A 25832-nucleotide genomic window follows, 5' to 3' on the forward strand; every position below is an offset into this window, starting at 1 on the left:
AGCCGGACCCGCTGCATGTGGGGGCCCCGCGGGGAGCCGATGGCGGGGGCTCTGCAGCAGGTGTCCGGCCTGTACCGGGGGGCGCTGGCGGTGCGGAGCCGGGCCGTGCTGCGGCCCCTGGGCCTGCTCTCCCCGCAGGCCCGGCTGCTGGCGGTGCCGCGGGGCCCGGCCGGGGGGGGCGAGCCCGGCCTGGAGGGGAACCCCTTCTACGGGCGGTACCGGGACAAGATCCAGGCGCTGCGCAGGTGCGGGGGCCGCGGGGGATGGGGGGCGCTGGGATGGAGGGGGCTGCTGAGGGGGGGCACCCCTGGGGGGAGGGGGGTCAGTGGGGCAGATGGCCGCTGAGGGGGGGCACCCCTGGGGGAGGGGCGTTGCTGGGGGATGGGGGCTGCTGAGGCGCGCACGCCTGGGGGATGGGGGTTGCTGGGCATGGAGAGGGCTGCTGAGGAGCGCACCCCTGGGGGATGGGGGTCAGTGGGGGAGATGGCCGCTGAGGGGGGGGCACCCCTGGGGGATGGGGGTCACTGGAATGGAGGGTGCTGGTGAGGGGGGGCACCCCTGGGGGATGGGGGTCACTGGAATGGAGGGGGCTGCTGAGGAGCGCACTCCTGGGGGATGGGGGTTGCTGGGGAAGAGGGGGGCACCCCAGGGGGCCATTGAGGGGAGAGGACACTCCTGGGGGATGAGGAGTTACCGGGATGGAGACACCCCTGGGATTTGGGGCTGGAGTCCTCCGGCATTGGGGTTCTGACAGCATTGGGAGCAGGGGTGATGGCACACAGGGGGAGCTGGTGCTTGGTGGGACTTGGGGTTCAGGGGTGCTGGGAGAGGCCAAGAGTTTGGGTCTCCTGGAAGCAGATGGAGCCTTCAGAATTTGGGGGGCAGCAAGGGCTTGGCTCTCTGACGGGAATGAGGAGCTGTAGGGGGAGCGAAGGGGGAGCTGTGAAGCGCTCTGGGGTGCGGTAGATGGGACACTCCAGAACATAGTCTGGGATGTGATTTTCTCAAAGTTCTAAATATTACAGTGATGTAGAGGGCACATAAATACCTAGTAGATAGAGGTTGACATTGACATAAGGGGGCTTTAGGGAGAAGTTGTAATAATAGGAGGGGTATTTGTCTGGGAGGCAGGGTACCTTATGTAATGCATAAAGGGGTGAGTGGGTGGTCCTGATTTTACATTTTTTTTTCAGGAAAGTGTCACAAGGGGGTGGGGAGTGGGGTCTTGAAAATCACCAAAAAAAATGTGTTTTGTAATTTATGGACAGTCCCAAACCCCAAATCTCTCACGCCTCTGTCATTTGATGCTGTCATTTGACATAAGAACGGCTGTACTGGTTCAGACCAAGGGTCCATCTAGCTCAGTATCCTGTCTTCCGACAGTGGCCAGTGCCAGGTGCCCCAGAGGGAATGAACAGAACAGGTAATCACCAATGATCCATCCCCTGTCGCTCATTCCCAGCTTCTGGCAAACAGAGGCCAAGGACACCATCCCTGTCCATCCTGGCTAATAGCCACTGATGGACATATGCTCCAGGAATTTATCTAGTTCTTTATTGACATGTTCAAGTAAGTTACTGCAAAGCTCTAGTATAGTTTAGGTCTGAGATTTGACCTTGGTTCTGACTATTGTAAGTACAGCTGTGCATAGCACCTGGGTTCTAGCCCTCTGTCTTTGATCTGGTTGGATGAACATTTTTTGTCTGAAATTGTTCTACTGCTGTGCTGTAAAATGCCCAGGGCTGTGTCTTTATAAAAAATAAGCTGTGTTTGAAGCCAAATTCAGCCTTAAAATGCAGCCACACAACTCTCAGTTTAGACTACACGGGCTGCATGTATTTATCTGTGGGTATCATTGGCACCAATGTGATCGGTTTAAAAGTAAATAGATTTACCTCTTCTACTAGAAAATAGAGCCCTGCACGAATACAAAATTTGTATCCACATCCAGTCAAGGATCCACAAACACAGTCCGCTGATATAAAGCAGATATCTGCAGATTTGCAGGGCTCTAACTAGAAACTCTGAGAATAGAAATCTGTGCTATGGAAAGTCAAGTTTTAAAATGCCAGAACAGTAGTAGGCGCTCAAAAGTAGTAATAGTCTCTGTTTTGTTTCAGATCCAATCCAAGTGTTTTTGAATCCCGCATGGAGAAACGAAGTGAAGTGAAAAAGCAGCCAGTGGGACATTCCAAGCAAATGGAATTTATCAAATATATGGAAGAAAAGGCAAGACCAATTTTTAACTTCATTCAGTATTGTGTTTAAATTAGCTTCAAAATGTCATCTTTTACAACTGTAATCCTGTAATGGGAATTACTGTCTGGAATTAAAAATGTTCCTGTTTGCTATTTATATGGTGCCTGAAAGTACAAGGCTCACTGCAAATATGCTAAACAGTGCTTGCTCCAAATGATGATATTGCTGTTAGTCAATGCTGTGTTTGAATCTTCTTCAAAGTGTTTGTGATTAGTCCCAGATCCATGAGGGCCAACTCGGTTGACATATTCTCTCACCTTCATTCTCTTTTTATGAATGAAACAAACTATTGAATAGTATTCAATCTGGAATGGCCTTTATAGGTCCCCTCTGATGTTTCCCAACTTGATGCTGAACAATTAATAAAATGAAGTGATTAAGCAGTTGATTATTAATTATAAAATCAATTTGCTACATTAATTTACTCCTGTTATTGATGTTTACTTGTCCTGATCCAGTATTTTATCTAAGTTAATTGCATTTTAAGCATTTTTATTTCTTATTCCCTTCCAGGGACCCCATCTTCTCTTGGTGGGCATGAAGACTAATGCAGAATTAATTATTCTAGAGTGTTTTTCTTTATGTGAAGTATCAGTGCACCATTTACCCAGTCTAGTCTGATGTATTGATTGTATTGCCTTCAAGTGCACTGCCAGGGTTACAGGACTAACCTTAAATTACCCTTTAAAAAGAAAACCACTTACCATCCTGAAAAATCTTTCTTCTTCCAGCCCCATTAGGCCTGAAACGTTGTTTAAATACTGACTGCTCCACCAGATGACCCACCACCAATCACCACACGCAGAGTGCTGAAATTGTGCTCATTCACGCATTGGGTGGATCACATTAGGACTTTACGTTTTTACGAGTTTGAGTTGTGTGGACGTGTACAGGAGTTCAGGTCTTAGAACTGTGGAAATCATCAGCTGCTTGGTTAAGAGGCTGGAGGGACTGATCTGTGGGGAAAGATAAAGGCCTCAAGTAGGATGTATGTCAATGGTCTTGTTAAAGTCAGTGAGGACATTTCTGCTCAAATACCTTCTCTTCCTATAAGTATTTGAAATTGTAAACACCAAGAAGGGAGAGGAATTAGGGGTATAACAAGGAGTAAGGGCGTGAGCAGAGCAAACTTGAGGCTCTGTAATAGGAAGCATTTTCAGTTTTATCTCTTATATGGCGAACAATTTCCGATGTCCGTTTTATACTGGTAAATGACCCATTGCTGCCAATAGTTAGTAGCAACAATTTCTCCAGGTTCATTTTCACCACTGTTAACAGTGAGCATGATTTGAAATCTTGTTTTACTAGATCCGGAATATACTTGCTTGCTTTAAAGGGGTTGAAACTAGTTTTGGCCTGTCCATACGAGTAGTTAAATAATTTTCTGTACCAGGTAAGCTGGAGACGGTTGCTGACAAATACAGAAAGCAGTCTGCTGTGAACAGTGTGTAGACAGGCCATGAGAAGTGCTGAAATCTCCATTGTTTAAGGCTCTTTAAAAGAGACAAGATTTGGAAGCAATGGGCAATCCTTCATTAGCTACGAGGGTGGGCATGGCGTCTTAGCAGATATTTCCTTCTCTGATTTCTGTTGTTCTTGATTATTTGTAATACCCCCATGTGCTTCAAGAACAGAGCAGAGGATCGATGCAGTGGGTATGACCTTCTCATGTTAAAGAAAGCCTGTAGGTCTAATTTTAGGCCTTGTCAATGCCCCTTTAACAACCAAGGTTACTAACTACATAGGTATGTCCTTTGGTTTCTTCACTTCCACTCACAGGGCACGTGCTGGAAAGGTTTTGTCAGTGGGCATATTATGCTTGCCGGATATTGCAGTATAAATAACATGAAAACAAACGTAAAACTTTAAAGGCTTATTTTTAATTTTAGGCAGAAGCCTTGGGCACAAAGGCATCAAAGGAAGGATTCACAAAAGACAAGGTAAGATAAAATGGACCTCCACGTCTGGCTATGGTGTGCCTGTGAATCAAGCATGGAGATTAATTTTAAACACTGCATTATCCTTACGCCAGCTGTTGTGTGGGATGCAAGAATCCGAAATTCCTTGTATTGTATCTCATTTTAGGATTGTTTTTTAGTGCTGGGGTAGTCTTGAAGTCTTAAAAATCCCAGAGTAGTTCCTATCCTTGTCTCTGTGAAATATTGGAAGTCTGTGCTATTCTGGGAATCAGTCTTGAATGCATACAGAAATTGATACAAAAAGTTAAGCTCCCTTTAGAGCTTATTGAGGCCTCTCCTAGTTCCATCAGAGGAGATGCTGCAGAGGGACTGTTAATATTTCAGTGCCAGCAATCTCCTTGTTTAAAATTGTGAAATCTACTGACAGAGCACATGCAGGTAATGGTTGAAAGGAAAAAGCACATGGGTTTTGTGGCAGTTAGATTCCTGGAACCAACATTTACCGTGTATCCTTATGGACTCTGTTACTTAGCTCGGTATATATTTCCTTTTCTTTTCATTGTAGGGCTATCTTATAACTTACCATTTTTTTGACAATTAAGTGTGCCAGGGTATGGTTTAAATGAGATGTCATTTCTGAACTTTCTGCAGCCTGGATTTGTCCTGTGTAACATACCAGTGAATTGCCTTCATTGTGAATTCTGTGCTTTCTGTTGCAGACACTTGACTCAATACTTAATGTTGAAATGGTGAAAGAGAAAACACCAGAGGAAATAAAGCAGGTGATACACTTACATGGAAATGTAACAATTAAGCATCATTCTGGAATTTATTTGATATTCTACGTGTGAGGTTGGAATGCATACTAGGAAGAATTGTGAAAATAAAGGCATCTCTTTCAGCCAAACATTAACAAAATGAAATAAATAGAAACAAAAATAAAAGTTGTCTCGGGGTTAGGTAACGTGACATGGAACCTTTCACGCCTTTTGGGTAGATCAGCATTTTGGGTAGATCAGCAGTGCCTATCTCCACCTGATCAGTCAACAGTTGCCTTCCGTGCAACTGACAGCATCCCAACAACTGGAGAAGTGTGGTGACTGAATTGCCTGCTCACCAGCTGCAGTCAGAGCTGAAGCACATTGATGGGGCATCTTGCAGGAAGCTAATGTTGCCTGTGCTGCATGTATTCTGAGGTTCTTCCCAAGAACTGGAGCCCTCTGGCTGTCAGTCTGGTGCCTTTCACTAGCACTAACAATGCTTAGGAAGAGGAGAGGGAAGTAAATTTGTATTAAAAACAGTAAGATTAAAGGTTGTTTCCCTGGTACAGTTGTGGGCATTGCACTGAGATTTATTTTCCTCTTTTTGTCTTTTTAAAAATCTGCTTCCATTCTACATCTCTGAAGCAGCCAAACTCAAGCAGAATTTTTCTGTTTGCTCATCAGATTGTGAGGCAATGGTGTGTAAGAGGATACTTTGTGTACACACAGGTCTCCAGGGCTGCACCACACTTCAAGATTTCGTATGTTAAAGGCTCTTCAGAAGATTCTGATTAAGTATCAAGGATTTATAGGGAGGCAGTGTTGTCTAGCAGTTAGAAAAGAGTTTTGAGAGTCTGGGTTTTATTTCTGTCACTGACTGTTAGTGACTTTGAGCTGGTCATATAAATCACTTTCCCTGTATGCATAATGAAAAGAACTTTATCAAATGCTTTGAAATTTTCAGAAACAAAACACTGTGCAAATACAGAGAATCATAAAAAAATATAAATACTGTCTTCTGATGGGAAGGATCTTACGCATTGCTTACCTAGAAATAATCTTTTGCTTGTGTGCTATGTTTGTGAAAAGTCACCTGGTCTGAAACATTTATCACCATTAGTAAACTCTGGGCCACCAGATCTGACCCCACTGTTTATGGCAGTTGTCTGGTTGAAATATGCATCATCTGATACTAGTAGTCTCAGAACAGAATGTATGAGATGATAGCTTTCAAAAATACATGGAAAAAAGTCCCCTGCCCCAATGTACTTACAAATAAAGTTTAGTTGATGAATATTTTTAAAGGTGTTTAGTATTAAATGCTAGATGCTTGTTTGTGGTATTAATCATAATTGGCTTCCCTCCTTTCTTACAGATTTGGAAGCAGTATTTTTCTGCAAAAAATACAGTTTATGCAGTTATTCCAGTAAGTAGTTACCTTAACAAAATGTACACCACGAAGATCAGCACAAAAGGCTGTGCAATACAAGCTTCCTTTCCACTAGGTGTCTGTCGCTGGTAACAACTATCACTTACTGAAAGTAAAGTTTCTAAATCCAGTCTCCTTCCTAGGCTGACCAGCCCTAATTTTGCATGTAAGATCAGTAATTTGAAAGTCAAGCTTCCATTGACCTCAGTGGTCTTTGTGTATATTTCATACATAGTCTTTATACTTTCCCAGTTGTTGACTTTCAGAACCACTAACGTCTGTGGTGTCAATCCTTTCTGCAGCACCGGGATCAAACCCAAGTCTCCCACGTAGCAGTGTGGAGCAGTGATCTGTTAGACGAGAATAGTTCTGGCTGAAATTTTCCAAAATGGTTTATCCATTTCCAAGAACGAGTCTAGGGGAAAATGTATGGTTTTTCCCATGTTGTTAAATTCTGGCAACCTTTTCTCTATTGCCGCATGCTTTGGAGCAAGGACTTGAAAATTGGTAGTAAGGTGGCTTTTGTGTCCAGGGTGAGCTTTGTGTGTCCCCAAGGAAATGTGCCCAAATTTGGTCAAATCTTTGTTTTAGAGCAGGGCAGATCAAAGCGCACTATGGAACTTTTCATGTGCGGCAGCTGGATCCATTTGGACAGTTAGTGTGTGACAGGCTGCTGCAGGGTAGATTTATACATCCGCTAACCACAGTCTTAGACAATCCCAGCTTTTCAGTGACACCCCATGAGCAGCCTCTCCCAATTCATTCAGCCTCTCCCTGCTTTTCATTTCTAGGCCCTTGGTCTGGAAATGGCTTTTTGTTCGATTTAATCTCTCTTCCTGTCACTGCTGTAAATCTGGCTGTTGTCTTTGGGGGGGTAGGGGAATGCCTTATCTGGGCCAGTGTTTTCCCTTTCCTGCTTTGTTTCTTTAACAATCTCTTTTGATCTAACTCCATAGCAAGGAACCCACCAAAAACAAACACAGAGACATGTATCATATTCATAAAATATAATGTAGATAGTTCTCAGTTCATCATAGCTAAGGCTACGATTTAGTCACAGAGGCCATGGCAGTCATGGATTCCGTGACTTCCATGACTTCTTTGGCTTCAGTTGTCAGCAGCTTGCTGTGGGGGCTGTAGCCAGAGCCATGCACCCCTGCCCCATGGCCTGCAATGGGGGCTGCAGCCTGGGCCCCTGCTCCACGGCCAGGGCTGCAGCAGGGGTCGTGCGCTCCCGTCACGGCTTCCCAGGACCATGTACCACTCCCTCCTCCAGCCCGCGGCGGCAGCCAGGGCTGTGCACTTGTGGCTGGGGTTGGAGCCGGGACTGTGTGCCCCTGCACTGCAACTGCAGGCAGCTCTGGAGTTGGGGGCCGTGTGCCCCCCCTGTAGCTGGTCAGTCCCCCCTCCCATGGGACTCCTGCTGTCATTCCCCCCTACCTATCCCTGCCCTCCCGGTTATCTTTAGTAAAGTCATGGACAGGTCACGCGCTCCCATGAATTTTTGTTTATTGCCCATAACCTGTCCATGACTTTTACAAAAAATAACCATGACAAAATCTTAACCTTAATCAGAGCTGCTCATTCACTGAGCACCGTCCATCCTGTGTACTGGATGAGGCAGAGGTCCTGTGGAAAAAATCTTTCATGATCCTGTAGTGAAAGACTGGATCATGCATATGTACAAGGGGGTCAAATTAAGCTTGCACAAGCAACTTTAATTCTGACATTTCCTAACTTTTGAGTGCTTGACTTTGCAACCTTCATGTCCTCTTAACATAATGTTTGTGGGTTAATACAATATATATACTTAAAGAGATTGCTATTATTGGCAATAAGGTGTGTCTCAATTAAAGCTGAGTAGATCTCAGAAGAGGAACAATCTTTTTGGATGCTGAACTATCTCTGTACAATGTCCAAAAGGAGGCTAGGAGCTTCATAGTTAGAGCCCTGCAAATCTGTGGATATCCTCGCACCATTTTTGCAGATCACGGATGGATGTGGATTCAAATTTTATATCTAAAGCCCTGCATATCTGCGGATATCTGCTTGATATCCACGCACTGTTTTTGTGGATCGGATGCAGTTACAAAATCTGTATCAGCGCAGAGCTCTATTCATAGTACAGTTGAACAGCACATTTCTCCTGCTCTGAAGATTTTATAATCTAGATAAGCACATGACACAACAAAGGGGCAAAGAAAACAGCAGGGAGGGGATATTGGGGAACACTCGAACCAATTTAAATGGTTATGCAGTATGGTGGAACTCGCATATTTCTGGGGAACAATATAACTTATTAAGATAAATATGTATGACTCGAATGATAATCTGGCTTGTTCTGTAATAAAGAACAGAAGAGAATCTATAATGTAAGTTCCTATGGGTCAGCAACCTGCCTGTTTACTTGTGTATAAAGCACCACCGTGCGTTCCAGTGGAACTATATTGGGGAAAAAAAAAGATTATAGTATAATTCTGAAGAGTAGACATTTTTCAAGAGAGAAAAGCTTTGAACTCCAAGAGTTTGTTACTGGCTTCCAGGGACTTATCCAGGGACATTATCTAGAAGGGTTGCTGATGATACTTATGCAATTAAGAGCTAACTATAACTTTCCATGCGCTCATTTCTGCAAACCTTACCAATTAAGACAGCCTAACTGTTGCTTAATTGTTAATATTTACATATTTGAGACCGACTGTATATGCAGGTTGAACCCTATAAAGGTTAATGGAGTGACTGAGTGATAACTGTGTATCCATTATTTTCATGTTGTGAAAGTTAATTAAATGATCTTGTTTCATCTCCAAAGGCCGAGACGTTCGATTTAATATGGAAGCGGTCCCAGAATTGTCCATCAGTAAGTGTGATATATACTGCATGCATATACGGCTTTAATGGATTTGTCCTAGACAGCAGTTGGAGTAGGAGTTTGTAAACTTCTGACCTTTTGTTAAGCAGATTAGTTGTCGTAACTTGATTGGTAAAAGCCACTTGATCAAGTATTTGTTTTAAGGGTCAGTTGAAGACAGCAGGCTGTCACACCTTTCAGTATGGGCATAACAGGTGAGGAGTTCTACAACCAGGCAGTCTCCCAAGCTTAGTTTGATGATGGAGATGTAGCTACATGTCCCAAATTTGCCGTACTAGGTGTCATGTGGTTCAGTCGCCTGCATGCCACTCTTTGGAGAAGCTGGCCTTGTATGCCAGCTTTATTGACACTGCTGCGTAACTATCCACCTTGCTTATGCTGCTTTCTATATTTCCTTACTTTAGTAGCCTTATGGCTAAATGCTTGATTGAAGTTAGTGAGGGTCTTTCAATTGAGTGCAGCTAGTGTTGTGGCAGGCCTGAAAGAGTTAAATATTTTCACTCTATGATGGACCAAATCCCTTCCATTCACAAAGCCCAGTTGACGGCTGCTGGATGGGGAATGGAATCCTGCCCACAGGCCACAGCACCCGTGGAGCTGTCCTGCAGCTTCACAGGTGTGACAATTTCTGTCCAGCTGCATGACTTACTACTCTCCCTGCACATGGCAAGTTTGCCTGTGGATCTGCATCATTGCAGATTTAGTCCCTCCTCTCTTGGATTGTTCCCGACCCCTCCGCACACTGCTGCTGAAGGGGGTGCATAGGGTGTGACACATGCCTCAAACTCCATGTTGAAGAACTATGTTGTGACAAATAGAATGTAGTTTTGCCCTTTGGCTGACATGATTTACCCCAATGTCCTACAGCACTATTGAAGGAGGCAGTTAGAGCAAGGGGCTGGAAACCAGGATTCTTGGGTTTTGTCCACAGCTGAACCCCTGACTCATGTAAGCTCAAGCAAGACTCTTAAGCTCTGTTTCCCTACCTGTACAATAAGGATACTCATGTTTTCCCAGGTAGCAAGGTTGTTGTGGGTTAATTAATGTTAATTAAACTGATGTGAGATCCTTGGATGGAAGTTAAGCTGTGTAAGCACTAGTATTAATAGAATTTATACTCTGGTGTTACTTGTGTCAGTGAATCATCTTGAGATATAGGTTGTCTGAAAGATGTTCAGGACAAAATTGTATTGTTATAAATTGCAAAATGTTACTAATGTTGCACTGAAGTTAGTTCCATTAAGGAACGCTATCTTGTAATTTTGGGCTTGTGTTCAGGTGTGTAGCTGGGATATTTTGTTTAAGAGTGACTGTTTGACTGTGTGGTTGGTTGTTTGAAAAGTGTGAATTGAGAGTGCTTTGTTTCAGGTGGGCCTTGAGTGGTTGATTGGAGAGAAAGCTTTGAGCCAGGCCAACTGCTTCGAGCCAGCAGCCTTATAGAAAAGCTGCTAGTTGGAGGGCCTAGCTGGGGACCGACTGGCTAAGTGGCAGTTCTGCAGAAAAGGACCTGGGGATTACAGTGGACGAGAAGATGGATTATGAGTCAACAGTGTGTCCTTGTTGCCAGGAAGGCTAAGGGCATATTGGGCTGCATTAGCAGGAGCATTGCCAGCAGATCGAGGGAAGTGAATATTCTCCTCTATTAGGCACTAGGGAGGCCACATCTGGATTATTGCGTTGAGTTTTGGGGCCCTCCACTATAGAAGAGATGTGAACAAATTGGAAAGAGTCCAGTGGAGGGCAGTGAAAATGATCAGGGGGCTGGGCCACATGACTTACAAGGAGAGGCTGAGAGAACTGGTTTACTTAGTTTGCAGAAGTGAAGAGTGAGAGAGGATTTGATAGCAGCCTTCAACTACTTGAAAGGGGGTTCCAGAGAGGATGGAGCTCGGCTGTTCTCAGTGATGGCAGATGACAGAACAAGAAGCAATGGTCTCAAGTTGCAGTGGGGAAGGTCTAGGTTGGATATTAGGAAACACTATTTCACTAGGAGGATGGTGAAGCACTGGAATGGGTTCCCTAGGGAGGTGGTGGAATCTCCTTCCTTAGAGGTTTTGAAGGCTCAGCTTGACAAAGCCCTGGCTGAGATGATTTAGTTGGGGTTGGTCCTGCTTTGAGCAGGGATTGGACTAGATGACCTCTTGAGGTCTCTTCCAACCCTGTTATTCTATGATTCTATGACCTTTGTGGTAAATATCAATTATCTTCATTACATACAAGATGGTGCTTCCTGTGTGATGACAACCCAGAGGCTAAATATGTGGGGGATGCTTAGCATAGTTGTTTCCAGAAATGAAATGAATGCCAAAGCTATGGAACGGTTGTTTACGGCATGAGTGTGTTGGTCCTTGTGCACTGCTGTTCAAAGACTACCTGTGCAAGAGAGTGTGCTGTTGCTTTGGAGAGATTAAGCGGGGGGATGAGGGAAGGAACAGAACAACAAAAAAGAGTAAGAACATTATCTGACTGCATTTCCCCACATGCTGGGTTAATAGTATTGTTTTCCATTGTAAAGTACATGCCTTTACAGTAATTTGTACAATGAAGCATGGCCTAGCATAGTCCTAGTTTGCACAAAGACAGCAGTGAAATGCTTCATGCGTAGCTAGGTTCTGGAAGAGGAGTATTCTTGTGGTTTCGACAGGAAGAGACTGCACCAACTTGATTCACTAGTAGGGAAGGCCTTAAGTGCTATTCAGTCTACTGGGAGCAAGGTCAAATGTATTTGGCTTCTACAGTGAAGGCTATCAAGAGTTTGGGAAATAACTTATACTTGTCTGTGTTGTGCTGCATCAGCACATGGTCTGGTGTCTCACTTCCCTTTCAGGTCCCAAGTAGTCCTTTCTCTTTGTGTGTGATAGTGTTACAGCTGCAACGCCAAAGCCTATGAAGCCAAATAGACCAGAAATCTCCAGGAAGAAGTTGCTTTCAAGCTGCTGTGGGACAGAGTTAGAAAAACTAAACTAGAGTGAAAGCCGTTCGCCTCTGCGCATCCTTAACTGACATTTTGTGACTTTAATCCATCATTGCAGCATCTGGGGAGAAGGGCAAGAATGTCGGGAGTGCGAGGCTACCATCTTATTGTACTGTACTGTTCACTGTCCGGTCTTTAATGTCTCAAAACGCTGTTATCAAACATGAGTCCCTTCCATGGCAGTGAATCAAGCGATTCTGAGAACACAGTAAAGTTTAGAGTCATGATTCTTTTAAATCTGAGCTTCTAGAACTATCTACTAGGAAGTGTAAGGCCGGTGTGTTGTCTGCCTGGAAGGTGGATGCCTGCTCTCTCCACAAAGCAGGTAGTACACAGGAAGCAGCAGTGCTGACTTCCCTACGCTGCCCTGCTAGTAAGGCTCAACCCAAGCCTTTGTGTGTTTTCCTCACCACCGGGAAGGCTTTCCTGGTGGTGGGGAGACGCCAGCTGGAGGTGGGCAGCAGGAAAAGGCTCTAGCAGCCCCCTTTCAGTGTGGTGTTTAGCTACACACCACAGCATGGGCACAGTCTACTTTTCATGGCTACGTGTGCCTACGTGTCCCCTGTGCTCCACCCTCAGCACAGAAAAGGCGTAAGCTCTGTCTCCATAACCAGCTCCCTGCTGTGACTCCTAACAGGGTTGCCAGTTAGGTCCCATTTTGTGCAGTGGGGATGCCCATTAGGGTGACCAGACAGCAAATGTGAAAAATCGGAACCGGAGTGGGGGGTAATAGGAGCATATGTAAGAAAAAGACCCAAAAACTGGGACTGTCCCTATAAAATCAGGACATCTGGTCACCCTAATGCCCATTTACTCTGATGTGGGCTGGGAGCATGTATAACGCTGACTGTCTTTTTCTCTGCAGTTCCTGTGTGCTTTGCCAAGGAAAGAAGGCTATGAGTTTTTTGTGGGGCAGTGGTCAGGGACAGAGCTGCACTTCACCGCGCTTATAAATGTTCAGGTGGGTGTATTTTATTGTATTACTCTCCAGGGTTAGGTTTGAAACTCCAGCTGTATTAGACTCTGAGTGACATCTAGACATAGATGTATCTTTAAACAAAACCCTACATAGCGGAATCATTCCATAAAATACCATGCAAACTATTGCCTGGTTTCCTCCAGCTCCATGTAGTGCAGCATTTATAGTGCTGGTGCATGATTTTAAATGAGGCATTCTAGTTCTGAGATAATGTGTTTCTTCTTGGTGTTGTAAATGAAAGAGGTTGTAATTGTCTCAGAAGTTTGTTGGGCCCTAACTGTTTTTATTCCATTTGATTTGCCATACTAGATCAAACAACTAGTCTATCTGCTTTGGCGTTCTGCAGCCTTACCCAACCTGTTCATAGTCTGTCTACTCAATTAAGCAAGGTTTCCTTTCACACACCCACCAGCAGTCAGTTTATGCATGACATATTTGACTGCTCTTCTCTTAGCCTGTCCGTATGAGTCCAGAAAACCATCCCAACCTTTTAAAAATCCATGCATGGGATTTTTTTCTGACTTGCAAGTTACAGTTCCACATGCTTCAGGCTTCAGATTTGGCAGGCTAAGCAGGCTCAGTACATGGATGGGAGACTCCAAGATTCAGTTTGTGACATTCATTCCTCTGAGTCAGAACTTGTTAATCCCTTGTTTGTTGCCTCCCACAAGCTTTCTTTAACTATATCTGTTAGCAAAACACCCCTGAGACCCAGTGTGTTAAGACGCCTCACTCTTCCTTCAAGTCTTTTCTGGATTTGCTTCTTTTTCATTTGCTTTCCAGTTTGGCCTTCTCCCCCACCCCCCGCCATCGTGTCTTATTTTGTTCCCTTTAACCTTTGAAATATTTTAATAAATAAGTTAGTTTAAAAAGTGTGGGGAGAACCGAGGGGCCAACAATGTACTTAACGTAAGCTTCTCTCGTGACCGTTGCATTTTGTTATCACTCACTGATCTTTGTCTAGCTTGGGGCTGGTCTACACTACGGGGGAAAAATCGATCTTAGATACGCAAGTTCAGCTACGTGAATAACGTAGCTGAAGTCGAAGTATCTAAGATTGAATTACTCACCGTCCTCACGGCGCGGGATCGATGTCCGCGGCTCCCCCTGTCGATTCTGCAACTCCGTTCGGGTTAGTGGAGTTACGGAATCGATATAAGCGTGTTCGGGGATCGATATATCATGTCTAGATGAGACGCGATATGTCGATCCCCGAGCAATCGATTGCTACCCGCCAATACGGCGGGTAGTGAAGACATACCCTTAGATTGTAAACTCCTCAACACGGATTCATAGATTCTAGGGTCAGAAGGGACCAATGTGATCATCTAATCATTGTTTTTCCAATTTTGGCACTGTGCCTCTGACTCTCAAGTAATAAAAATGTTTCCAATTCTGATGATTTCATGGTGACATTGATAAATTTGATGAAATAGATATATGGACCCTTCAGTGGTATCATATAATTTAATATAGAGGATATTAAGCAGCTATCTATTATTTCCTTGGTTCTGTATTTACCGCCTTATGAAAATGTTTGAGTCATAAATAAAATGTTTATAAAGACCCTGGCTTTTAACTCCTCTGATTTAATTTTGTTGTATACCAGCATAGTTATTCTTGTTCATTTTGGACAGGCTTTCTAATTTCTCTTCTCTCTACAATTAGTTTGACACCTATATATTATGTACTTAAATTATTACCTAGAGTAAACCTTTTCTAACACAAAAGGTATTGTCCCCAACGTGAGGTAACTCTATTTTGGATTTCAATGTGACATGTAAAGATGAATGAATCACTGGACTGGAATCTGGTTGTTGCCTGGGGACCAGTGATCATGACTTGATTACATTCAATATGGGCAAATAAAGGAAAATCCCTGCCAGTAATATATATAACTTGGTGCTTTAAAAGGGCTAATTTTCCAAAGATGAGGCAAATTATCAGAGAAATTGATTGAGGGGAAAATTTAGACAGAAAAATATGAATGAAAATTAAGAGTTATTTAAGAACAGTTTATTAGATAGCCAGAAAGCTATGATTCCACAATCAATAAAATGGACATTTTTGCCTTAAAACCAATCCTAATTCAGTGGTGAAGTGAAGGCAGCAATCAGAAATAAAAAGGCAATATATAACAAATGGAAAAGGGATGGGTGAGGGGGGAGATAGCAGTCAATATACATTAGAAAGTCTGAAAGGTAGAAAATTGATCAGGGAAGCTAAAAACATCAGAGAAAATGGCTGGCAGGGCTAAGGACAATGAGAAGGAGGTTTTAAGCATGTTAGGAACAAAAGAAATCACAGCAGTGGGATAGGCCCATTACTAGATTTAGATGGTAAAGCTGTTAATGGTGCAGAAAAGGCAGAAGTGCTCATCAAATATTTCAGGTCTGTATTTGTAAAGAAGCAGGATAATGTACTCCTATCACATGAGGATGATGAAGTACTTTGTAGTCCATTCGTGACCGAGGATGTTACATCTACTAGGGATACAGATTTTTAAATCAGCGGGCCCAGATAACTTGCACCCAAGAGTAATGAAAGAGCTGGCTGATGAGATCGCTAGTCCTCTGGCGTTAATTTTTAATAAAGCTTGGACTACTGGGGAAATTCAGAAGACTGAGAGAGGGCTAATGTGCCAGTTTCCAAAAGGGAAAGAGGGATGATCAGGCATCAGTCTCAGGCAAACTAATGGAAAAGCTGTTATGGGATCCAATCGATAAAGAATTAAAGGATGAGAAGATAATTTATGTCAGTCAACATGGTTGTATGGAAAATAGGTCTTGTCACACACACCCAATTTCATTCTTTGAGGAGATGCCAAGTGTGGTTGATAACAATAACTTAGTAAATGTAACAGACATAGACTTTTGTAAGACATTTGACTTGCTACCCCATGACAGTCTGATTTAAAAATTAGCACCGTACAGTATCAGTAAGTCACACGTTACATGGGTTAAGACCTGGCTGACTGCAAATCTCAAAAAATGGTTTTCAATGGGGAATCATCATCAAATGAAGATGTTTTTAGTAGGGCTCCAGAGGGAGCAGTTCTAGGCCTGACATTTTCATCAGTGGTCTAGAAGTAAATATAAAATCACTGCTGATAAAATTTGCAGATGACACGCAGATTGGGAAAGCAATAAATAATGAGGAGGACAGGGTAGTCAAACAGAGCCATTTGGTAAGCTGGACCCATTCAAACAAATGTCTTTGTTGCAGCCAGTTGCAGAGATATATATCTAGGAACAGTGAATACAGGCCATATCTACAGAATGGGGACTGTCTTGGAAAGCAGTGACCTGAAAAGGATGTAGGGGTCATAGTGGACAAGCAATTCACCTTGAGTTCCCAGTGTGATGCTGTGGCAAAAAGGGCTGATGAGATCCTTGGATGTGTAAATGGGAGTAGTGAGGAGGTGTGCAGGGAAAGGATTTTACCTCTGCATGTGGCATTGGTGTAACCATGCCTGAGTAACGGAATGGGGTCCACGTTTTAAAAAGGATGTTGAAAAATTGGAGAGGAGGCAGAAGAGAGAGAGAAAATGATTCACAGACTGGAGAAAATGCCTCCCTGTGAATGATTTAAAGAGCTCAATCTGTTTAGCTTATCAGGACAACTGAGAGATGACTTGAATACAAGATATACAGGCTTTCCCAGGGAGAAAATACCAGGTACTACCAGGCGCTTTCATCTAGTTGAGGAAGGCAGAACACAAACCAATGGCTAGAAGCTGAGGCCAGCAAATTCAGATTATAAACGAGGCACACATTTTTATCAGTCAGTGTTTCTAAGGTTCATCACTAACCACCAAGGAAAGTGGTGGATTTTTCATCTCTTGCTGTCTGCAGATCAGGACAGGGGGCCTTTCTGGAAGTTATGGTGGAGCTGAGCACAAGTTATTGGGCTGAATACAGGAGTAACTGAGTGAAATGTAATGGTCTCTGCTATACAGGAGATTAGATTAGATGATCTAATGTGCTGTTTAGAAAAGACAGGAAGAAAGGCAAAGGTGGTGGAGTGGCCTTGTACATCAATGATGAAATTAACTGTAGTGAAATAAGAAGCGATGGAATGGATAAGACAGAGTCTGTCTGGGCAAAAATCACACTGGGTAAAAAAACAACTAGAGCTTCCCCTGAGATAGTGCTTGGGGTGTGCTACAGACTGCCGGGATCGGATTGGGATATGGATAGAGACCTCTTTAATGTCTTTAATGAAGTAAACACAAAGGGGAAATGTGTGATTATGGGGGACTTCAACTTCCCGGATATAGACTGGAGGACGAGTACTTGCAAGAATAATAGGGGTCAGATTTTTCTGGATGTGATAGCGGATGGATTTCTTCATCAAGTAGTTGAAGTACCTACGAGAGGGGATGCCATTTTAGATTTGGTGTTGGTGAGCAGTGAGGACCTCATAGAAGAAATGGTGGTAGGGGACAACCTTGGTTCGAGTGATCATGAGCTGATTCAGTTCAAACTAGATGGAAGGATAAACAAATGTAGATCTGGGATTAGGGTTTTTGACTTCTCGAGGGCTAATTTTAAAGAGTTAAGGAAATTAGTTAGGCAAGTGGATTGGACACAGGAATTAGTGGATTTAAATGCGGAGGAGGCCTGGAATTACTTTAAGTCACAGCTGCGGAGACTGTCGGAAGCCTGCATCCCGAGAAAGGGGAAAAAAAACATGGTCAGGAGTTGTAGGCCAAACTGGATGAGCAAGCAACTCAGAGAGGGGATTAGACAAAAGCAGAAAGCTTACAGGGAGTGGAAGAAAGGCAGGATCAGTAAGGAAAGCTACCTTGGTGAGGTCAGAACATGTAGGGATAAAGTGAGGAAGGCTAAAAGCCGCATTGAACTGGAACTTGCAAAGGGAATCAAAACCAATAGTAAAAGGTTCTACAGCCACATAAATAAGAAGAAAACAAAGAAAGAAGAAGTGGGGCCGCTATACACTGAGGATGGAATGGAGGTTAAGGATAACCTAGGCATGGCCCAACATCTAAACAAGTACTTTGCCTCAGTTTTTAATAAGACTAGTGAGGAACCTTGCGATGATGGAGGGATGATAAACGGGAATGTGGATATGGAAGTGGATATTACCGCAACTGAGGTAGAGGCCGTACTTGAACAGCTCGATGAGACGAAGTCGGAGGGCCCAGACAATCTCCATCCGAGGATATTAAAGGAACTGGCGCGTGAAATTGCAAGCCCGTTAGTGAGAATTTTTAAGCAATCGACGAACTCGGGGGTTGTGCCATATGACTGGAGGATTGCTAATGTAGTTCCTATTTTTAAGAAAGGGAATAAGAGTGATCCGGGTAATTATAGGCCTGTTAGCTTGACATCTGTAGTATGTAAGGTCTTGGAAAAAATTTTAAGGGAGAAAGTAGTTAAGGACATAGAGGTCAATGGTAATTGGGACGAATTGCAACACGGATTTACTAAAGGTAGATCGTGTCAAACCAATCTGATCTCCTTCTTTGAGAAGGTGACGGATTACTTAGATAAAGGAAATGCGGTAGATATAATTTACCTAGATTTCAGTAAGGCGTTCGACACGGTTCCGCACGGGGAGCTGTTAGTTAAATTGGAAAAGATGAGAATGAATATGAAAGTTGTAAGGTGGATAAGGAACTGGTTAAAGGGGAGACTCCAGAAGGTCGTATTGAAAGGTGAACTTTCAGGCTGGAAGGAGGTCACTAGTGGAGTCCCTCAAGGATCGGTTTTGGGACCGATCTTATTTAACCTTTTTGTTACTGACCTTAACACAAAGAGCGAGAATGTGCTAATAAAGTTTGCGGATGACACGAAGCTGGGGGGTATTGCTAACACGGAGAAGGACAGGGATACTATTCAGGAAGATCTGAACCACCTTGTGAACTGGAGTAATAGAAATAGGATGAAATACAATAGTGAAAAGTGCAAGGTCATGCATTTAGGAATTAATAATAAGAATTTTGGATATACGTTGGGGGAGCATCAGTTGGAAGCGACGGAGGAGGAGAAGGACCTTGGGGTACTGGTTGATAGCAGGATGACTATGAGTCGCCAATGTGATACGGCTGTTAAAAAAGCAAATGCGATTTTGGGATGCATCAGGCGGGGTATTTCCTGCAAGGATAAGGAGGTGTTAGTACCGTTATATAAGGCGTTGGTGAGACCCCATCTGGAATACTGTGTGCAGTTCTGGTGTCCCATGTTCAAGAAGGATGAATTCAAACTGGAACAGGTTCAGAGACGGGCTACAAGGATGATCCGAGGAATGGAAAAACTGCCTTATGAAAGGAGACTCAAAGAGCTTGGCTTGTTTAGCCTGGCCAAAAGAAGGCTGAGGGGGGATGTGCTCGCTCTATATAAATATATCAAGGGGGTTAACGTTAGGGAGGGAGAGGAATTATTTAAGTTTAGTACTAATGTAGGCACGAGGACGAATGGGTATAAACTGGATATTAGGAAGTTTAGACTTGAAATTAGACGAAGGTTTCTGACCATTAGGGGAGTGAAGTTCTGGAACAGCCTTCCGAGGGAAGCAGTAGGGGCAAAAGACTTTCCTGGCTTTAAGACAAAGCTTGATAAGTATATGGAGGGGATGTTATGATAGGATTGTTAATTTGGGCAATTGATCTTGAATTACCACCAGACAGGTCTGCTCAATGGTCTGCGGGGAGATGTTGGATGGGATGGGTACTGAGTTGCTGCGGAGAATTCCTTCTTGGGTGCTGGCTGGTGACTCTTGCCCACATGCTCAGGGTTTAGCTGATCGCCATATTTGGGGTCGGGAAGGAATTTTCCTCCAGGGCGGATTGGCAGGTGCCCTGGAGGTTTTTCGCCTTCCCCTGCAGCGTGGGGCACGGGTCGCTTGCTGGTGGTTTCTCTGCAGCTTGAGGTCTTCAAACCATTTTTGAGGATTTCAATAACTCGGTCCTGGGATAGGGGTTGTTATAAAATTGGATGGGTGGGGTTTTGTGGCCTGCCTTGTGCAGGAGGTCAGACTAGATGATCAGATTGGTCCCTTCTGACCTATGAGTCTATGAGTCTATCTAATAGTCCCTTCTGGCCTTAAACTCTGAATCTGTTGGCTACAGACAGACAGAAGTGCAAATAATTGACTCTTAATTAAAACGGCCTCTCCTTGACCTTGCTAGGAGGACAGTGGGGAGACTCTGAATGAGTGAGTCTATGCACGCCGTTGATATTCAGATTCTTTATTAGCAGGCTATTAAATGTGCAATAAATCTAGAGATTTCTCTAGGGCACTATTAAGAGGTCTCTCTCTCATCTCCTGCAGACTCGAGGTGAAACTGCCGCTAGCCAGTTGATCTTGTACCATTATCCTGAACTGCAGAAGGAAAAGGGAATAGTGCTAATGACAGCCGAAATGGACTCCCGTTTCCTGGTAAGAGAATCCCATATTGTTTCCTTAGTGTTCTGCTAAGATCTGATATTCTGGCATTTCTTTAAAAGCAATTAAAAGCTAAGTCCCGTAAAGCCACACTGAGCAGAATGATCAGGTGATTTTCTGAATGAAAAGTGCTGCTGTTCTTCCATCCTTCCCCTAAAGCGATTAGCTTAACGAAATCTACAGCTATCCATTGAATAGCTAACCTAGGGAAAGGCAGAGAAGTTCCCAAAGCCTGCAGACTGGGTGTCTAGTGATTGTAGTTTATGCCACGTCTAATTTCCCCCCCTCCATTCCGTTCTTGACATTAGAATAATTCAGAAGGATAATTCAGAAAAGTGCAGAGTTTTGGAACCTCCATTTCTCTTTTTTAGAGAAGAGGATTTAAAGAATAATAATAAAACGTTGGCACGTCCCAGCAATGTTAAAACACACTTTTTAAAATTAACGCAGATGGACAAATCAGGAGGCCCCTTTTTTAAGCCGGTGTTGGATTTTCCTTGTGCCTTCCTGTACATCCCCTGAGTGAGGATGTACTGCAGTTGGATAGCTCTCATAGTACATGTAATGAGCTTACGGGACTCATGTTGCCAATAACATGAATAGCATGTGTGCAGAATGTTTTATTAGAGGAGGGCTGTTAAAGGGCGAGAGTTTAAGGTTGTTTCATGTTGTTTGGAACAATCTGTGAAAGGAAGTGATGGATTCTCCATCTCATGAAGTGTTCAAATCAATACTGGATGCCTTTCTGATAGATGTACTTAAGTCAAACAAAGTTATTGGATTCAGTGCTGGGGTAACTGGATGAAATTCTATGGTCTGTTCTGTGCAGGATGTCAGACTAAATAATCTAATGATCCCTTCTGGTCTTAAAATCTATGAACGTAGATACCTTACCTCCGCATTTCCACAAACTGGCAAAACAAATTGTGACATTTTACCGTAATGCACATTTTCCTTTCCTCTGATATTTGTTGATTTTCAGTCACCCCAATGTTCTGTTATGGACACATTTCTAATTTTAACTCCGTTACCAAAGTTTTGTCTGTGAATTTTATTATATAGAAGTGTATTTAGATATAATATTAGAGCGAGGCAAATACTCAAAATAAAAACCTTTCAGTGAATGTTTGTATGAATTTTTAAACAAATTTGTTTCATCTCTCTCTGCTTTCTGTAATGTTTCTGTGAACTAATTTTATATCCTCATTCCACTGTCTTTACTCGTGAACAGGATCCCCTGCTGCTGTTTGTTTTTTCTTGTAAATGGCCTCTCTGAACATTTCACAATCTCTTTATTAGTGTTTTGCTCACTATACAAACAGGCACCCATTGCAAGACATACAATACCCACTAACACATAACCAGGCAGAGAGAGAAACGTCTGTTATCTCTTGCTGTGAAAGGAACCTGTCGGGAACGCGTCACGTCCTGGTTACCTGCCTTAAGAACATAATTTTCAGTATAGACATAGATCTCCTTAAATATTATCCATACACATTTCACAGTGATTATGATGTCCAGTGGGCTGTTGGATCTCGGTAAAGACCTCACATGCCACCCTTCGGTGAATTATTATGCAGACATCTGACACAGGGGATCACTGTAAAACTGTGTGTGGCCCCTGTGTCCTCTGTCTGTTGGCACCAGGAAGTTCCTGGGTCACAAATGTTCATAGAAATAATAAGTGTGGAAATTGGAGAATATTCAAGGGAAATGGGTTTTTAATTCAGAGACCATGCTGTGGGCAACATAAATAAATAGGGGTATGGAAAGGCTGCCATATGAGGAGAAATTAAGGCTGGGATTTTTCAGCTTGGAAAAGAGACGACTAAGGAGGGATATGATAGATGTTTATAAAAACATGACTGATGTGGAGAAAGTAAATAAGGAAGTGTTATTTACTCTTCATAACACAAGAACTAGGGGTCGCCAAATGAAATTAATAGGCAGCAGATTTAAAACAAACAAAAGGAAGTATTTTTTCACACAATGCACAGTCAACCTGTGGAACTCCTTGCCAGAGGAAGTTGTGAAGGCCAAGACCATAACAGGGTTCAGAAAAGAACTAGATAAATTCATGGAGGTTAAGTCCATCAATGGCTATTAGGATGGGCAGGGATGGTGTCCCTAGCCTCTGTTTGCCAGAAGCTGGGAATGGGTGACAGAGGATGGATCACTTGATCATTGCCTGTTCTGTTCATTCCCTCTGGGGCACCTGACATTGGGCACTGTTGGAAGACAGGATACTGGGCTAGATGGACCTTTGGTCTGACCCAGTGTGGCCTTAATTATGGGTTAAGCTTGATTGTTAGTTACTCATCCAGTCAGGAAACTCAGGCATGTGACCCTGAAGTCCAATCAGAATCAACCACCACAGCTTGGCTATTGGATATTTATGAATAACTGCTGCCAAGTGGAACATTTTGAATAATTTTCTATGATTAATAAAATTGAGGAAATTCCGGTCTCTTATAGTTTCCAAACAGGTGAAATTGGTTGTTCTCTTTGGGCATATCTGCACACGGAATTGAACCGCTCTCACTTGTATCTGTCTAGTTAAAGCGGTACTTTAGCGTGGGTGCAGTTATGCCAATGTAAAGGTTCCTTACACCAGTATCGCTTACTCCCTTATGGGAAGGGGAATAAGTAGGGAAGCCACTTGTCTGGCTTTGAACCAGACAGTCCTCATTTGGGGTGGTTTGTCCTATGTCTAGCATTGGGACAAAACCAGACATGGTTTTGTCTGGTATTGAATGGGGACACCATCTTTAAGAACGTGCCACTCCACCCTCTCTGGTGTGACTTTGAGTGCACCGTGCGGGGTGACCTTCCACACACCAGGCATGCAAGATCACAGTGAGCAGGCAGGACTATACCATTCCCTGAAGTACCTGAATATCTAGTTGACTGTGAATGGCCACCCTAGGAATAAGCCATACCAGTATAACTGTCCGCATTTAGGGTTTGTACTGGTATAATTACATCCATAAAATAAAATCTCACCCCTAACTGACAGAATTTATACGGTTATAAAAACTGTGTTGCTCAGAACTTTATGAGTTCTTTGCCTAGCTGTGTTTAATACAGAGTATTACTGCCAAATGTTTACGGAGGAAGTCTGACAAGGAGTGGAGGGGAAAGTTAAGGAGAACATATTCAGAGTCTTGGAGGGAACGGAGCATGAGAGAGGTGGTGGAGCTGTGATTCCTGAAATGCAGAGCTATAAGGAGATCAAGTTTAGTAGGAACAGCACAGAAGTAAGTGGGTCAGTGAGAAGATGGATCAGGCTTGTGGAGAGCTTTGAAAAACTAGAACTTTGAATAGAGTTAGGAGCTGAGCAGGAAGCTTGCTAAGGTAACAGAAGTGAACTGAAGAGGGATCTGTTTGCAGCTTTTCAGGAACCACAGAGCTTTTTTTGAAAGGGGAACTTACTTTAATGTCAGAACTGCTGCTTTTGCTATTTTGATAAATTCTTTTTCTTTTCTTTTTTTAACCTTACAGAATGTCCCTGAAGCTCAGTGCCTAGCCAATCAGGTACAGCTTTTCTATGCGACGGATCGTCCAGAGACCTATGGATTAGTGGAGACCTTCAACCACAGACCTAATGAGTTTAAGTACATGGCAGTTATAGCAGAGCTTGAGCAGAGTGGACTTGGAAGAGAACTGAGACCTAGATGGGACTCTGACAAAGCCTAGTGCCTGATTTGCACAGCATCTGGGCCAGACGCAGCTGAAATTACACATTGGAAAGGGTTCTTGACACGGGAGTTTTTTAAATTGGGCACAAACTCCACTTTTTATATGGGGCCTGTTTGCTACAGAGTTGGTCTGGACAAAAGAAAGATTCAGGGATTGATACTCACCCCTGACTATTTTGTATCAGTGCAAGGAAATTTGGCGGCCTAACTAGGGCCGAATGGGAATGATGCACCTTAACACAACCTCATCAAAACAGCTTTTCAATACCTTATGCCTGAGTGCTGTATTCCTTTGGAAATAGTAAATCAAATGAGAGAAGGGAGGCTACTTACGGGAATACGTCAGCCACTGGAGAGAGAGAACAAAGGATGTTTGTGTTCAGTAACAGCTATTTGGAAGTTGCCCTCCACTATAACTGCGTGGGTCAGTGCTTTTTATCTTGTATGAAGATTATAAATTCCCCTCTTTCATCCAGCAGTGAAAAGATAATGCATCTGATGATCTAAGACAAGCTCCTCTTTGTTGATTTAACGTGTGGGATTCCCTACATAGACGCACACTTTGCTGTCTATGCTAGTGCAGTTAAGGACAAAAAAACACTCAGCTGACTTAGATTTGGCTCTGGGAACATCATTTTTTTAAATTGAGACATGAACTTCATTCAGGTGCCTAGCTGTTAGGTCACGGTACTGGAGATCATTTCACCGATGACAGGATGTGATAAACAGGGGTTTCTTTTTGCATATTGGGCTTTCTACAGTGGTCCAGCAGATAATTAAAATAGTTTTAGAGATCATATTAGTTTGTCTGATATCATCTAGACAGACGGCTCTTAAACATGTCAGCATTTCAAAAGGGTAAAATGTAGCTTTCGTTTATCATTTGGGAAAGACACTGTACACAGTGTTAAAAATGGTCAGGAATAGAGCTTTGTGATTCTGTTCAGGGTTACTGTGGGATACTCGTATGCACTGAAGTGAATGTATCGCACATGATATAACCGAGCAGCAATTAAAGTGAGTCTGCCTTAATAAACCTTGGTGATCTCTGGTGAAACTAGTGCCTTTCCTGCAAGGAGCTTACAAGCACTGCCTGAAGTCCTGTTTGCAATGACAGTGGGAAGCAGCCACTGAATCCTTGAACAAGGGCCATAACGATATGCACAGTGAGGATGCAAAAGCTGTGCACAGATCATTGAAATAAACGAAAGGCAGCCAGTGTTTTTCTGCAGTTGTAGCTTTGGGGGAATAAAACTGCAATGTTTCTCAAATGGATTTGAACACACGCGTACACCCCGAGCAGTAATTACTGGCTTTAGCACATAACTGCGTGTTGGTAGTGTCCAGAGCACCTTGCAAACGTTGTTTACTCCTTCCAGCACCCAATGAGGTAGATAAGCATCTGTCAGAATGGGAAATAGCGCTGGAAAGGGTAAGCGACTTTCCCCCAGCCAGAGAGGGAGCAGAGATCAGAGCCAGGATTGTATCCTGTGCTTGACCCATTATTAGAATTAGGCAGAGGTGTGAATGG

At 43.4% G+C, this 25832-nt stretch overlaps 1 protein-coding gene across 2 annotated transcripts; it reads left to right on the forward strand.

The window, feature by feature from the left end:
- On the forward strand, positions 1-25358 carry ATPAF1 (ATP synthase mitochondrial F1 complex assembly factor 1). 2 transcript variants are annotated; one of them, XM_050961740.1, is made up of 9 exons: positions 1-245; positions 2121-2229; positions 4149-4199; positions 4898-4960; positions 6315-6365; positions 9181-9228; positions 13080-13175; positions 20490-20597; positions 24105-25358. In XM_050961740.1, the coding sequence occupies exons 1-9, from the start codon at positions 16-18 to the stop codon at positions 24297-24299; spliced, it is 951 nt and encodes a 316-aa protein (XP_050817697.1). In that variant the 5' UTR covers positions 1-15; the 3' UTR covers positions 24300-25358. The 2 variants fall into 2 exon arrangements, with proteins under 2 accessions (XP_050817697.1, XP_050817698.1); XM_050961741.1 differs by lacking the exon at positions 9181-9228 and having other exon boundaries at positions 25-245.
- The last annotated feature ends 474 nt before the right edge of the window (positions 25359-25832 follow it).

This window comes from Gopherus flavomarginatus, chromosome 7 (assembly GCF_025201925.1).
Source record: "Gopherus flavomarginatus isolate rGopFla2 chromosome 7, rGopFla2.mat.asm, whole genome shotgun sequence".
NCBI classification, from domain to species: Eukaryota; Metazoa; Chordata; order Testudines; family Testudinidae; genus Gopherus; species Gopherus flavomarginatus.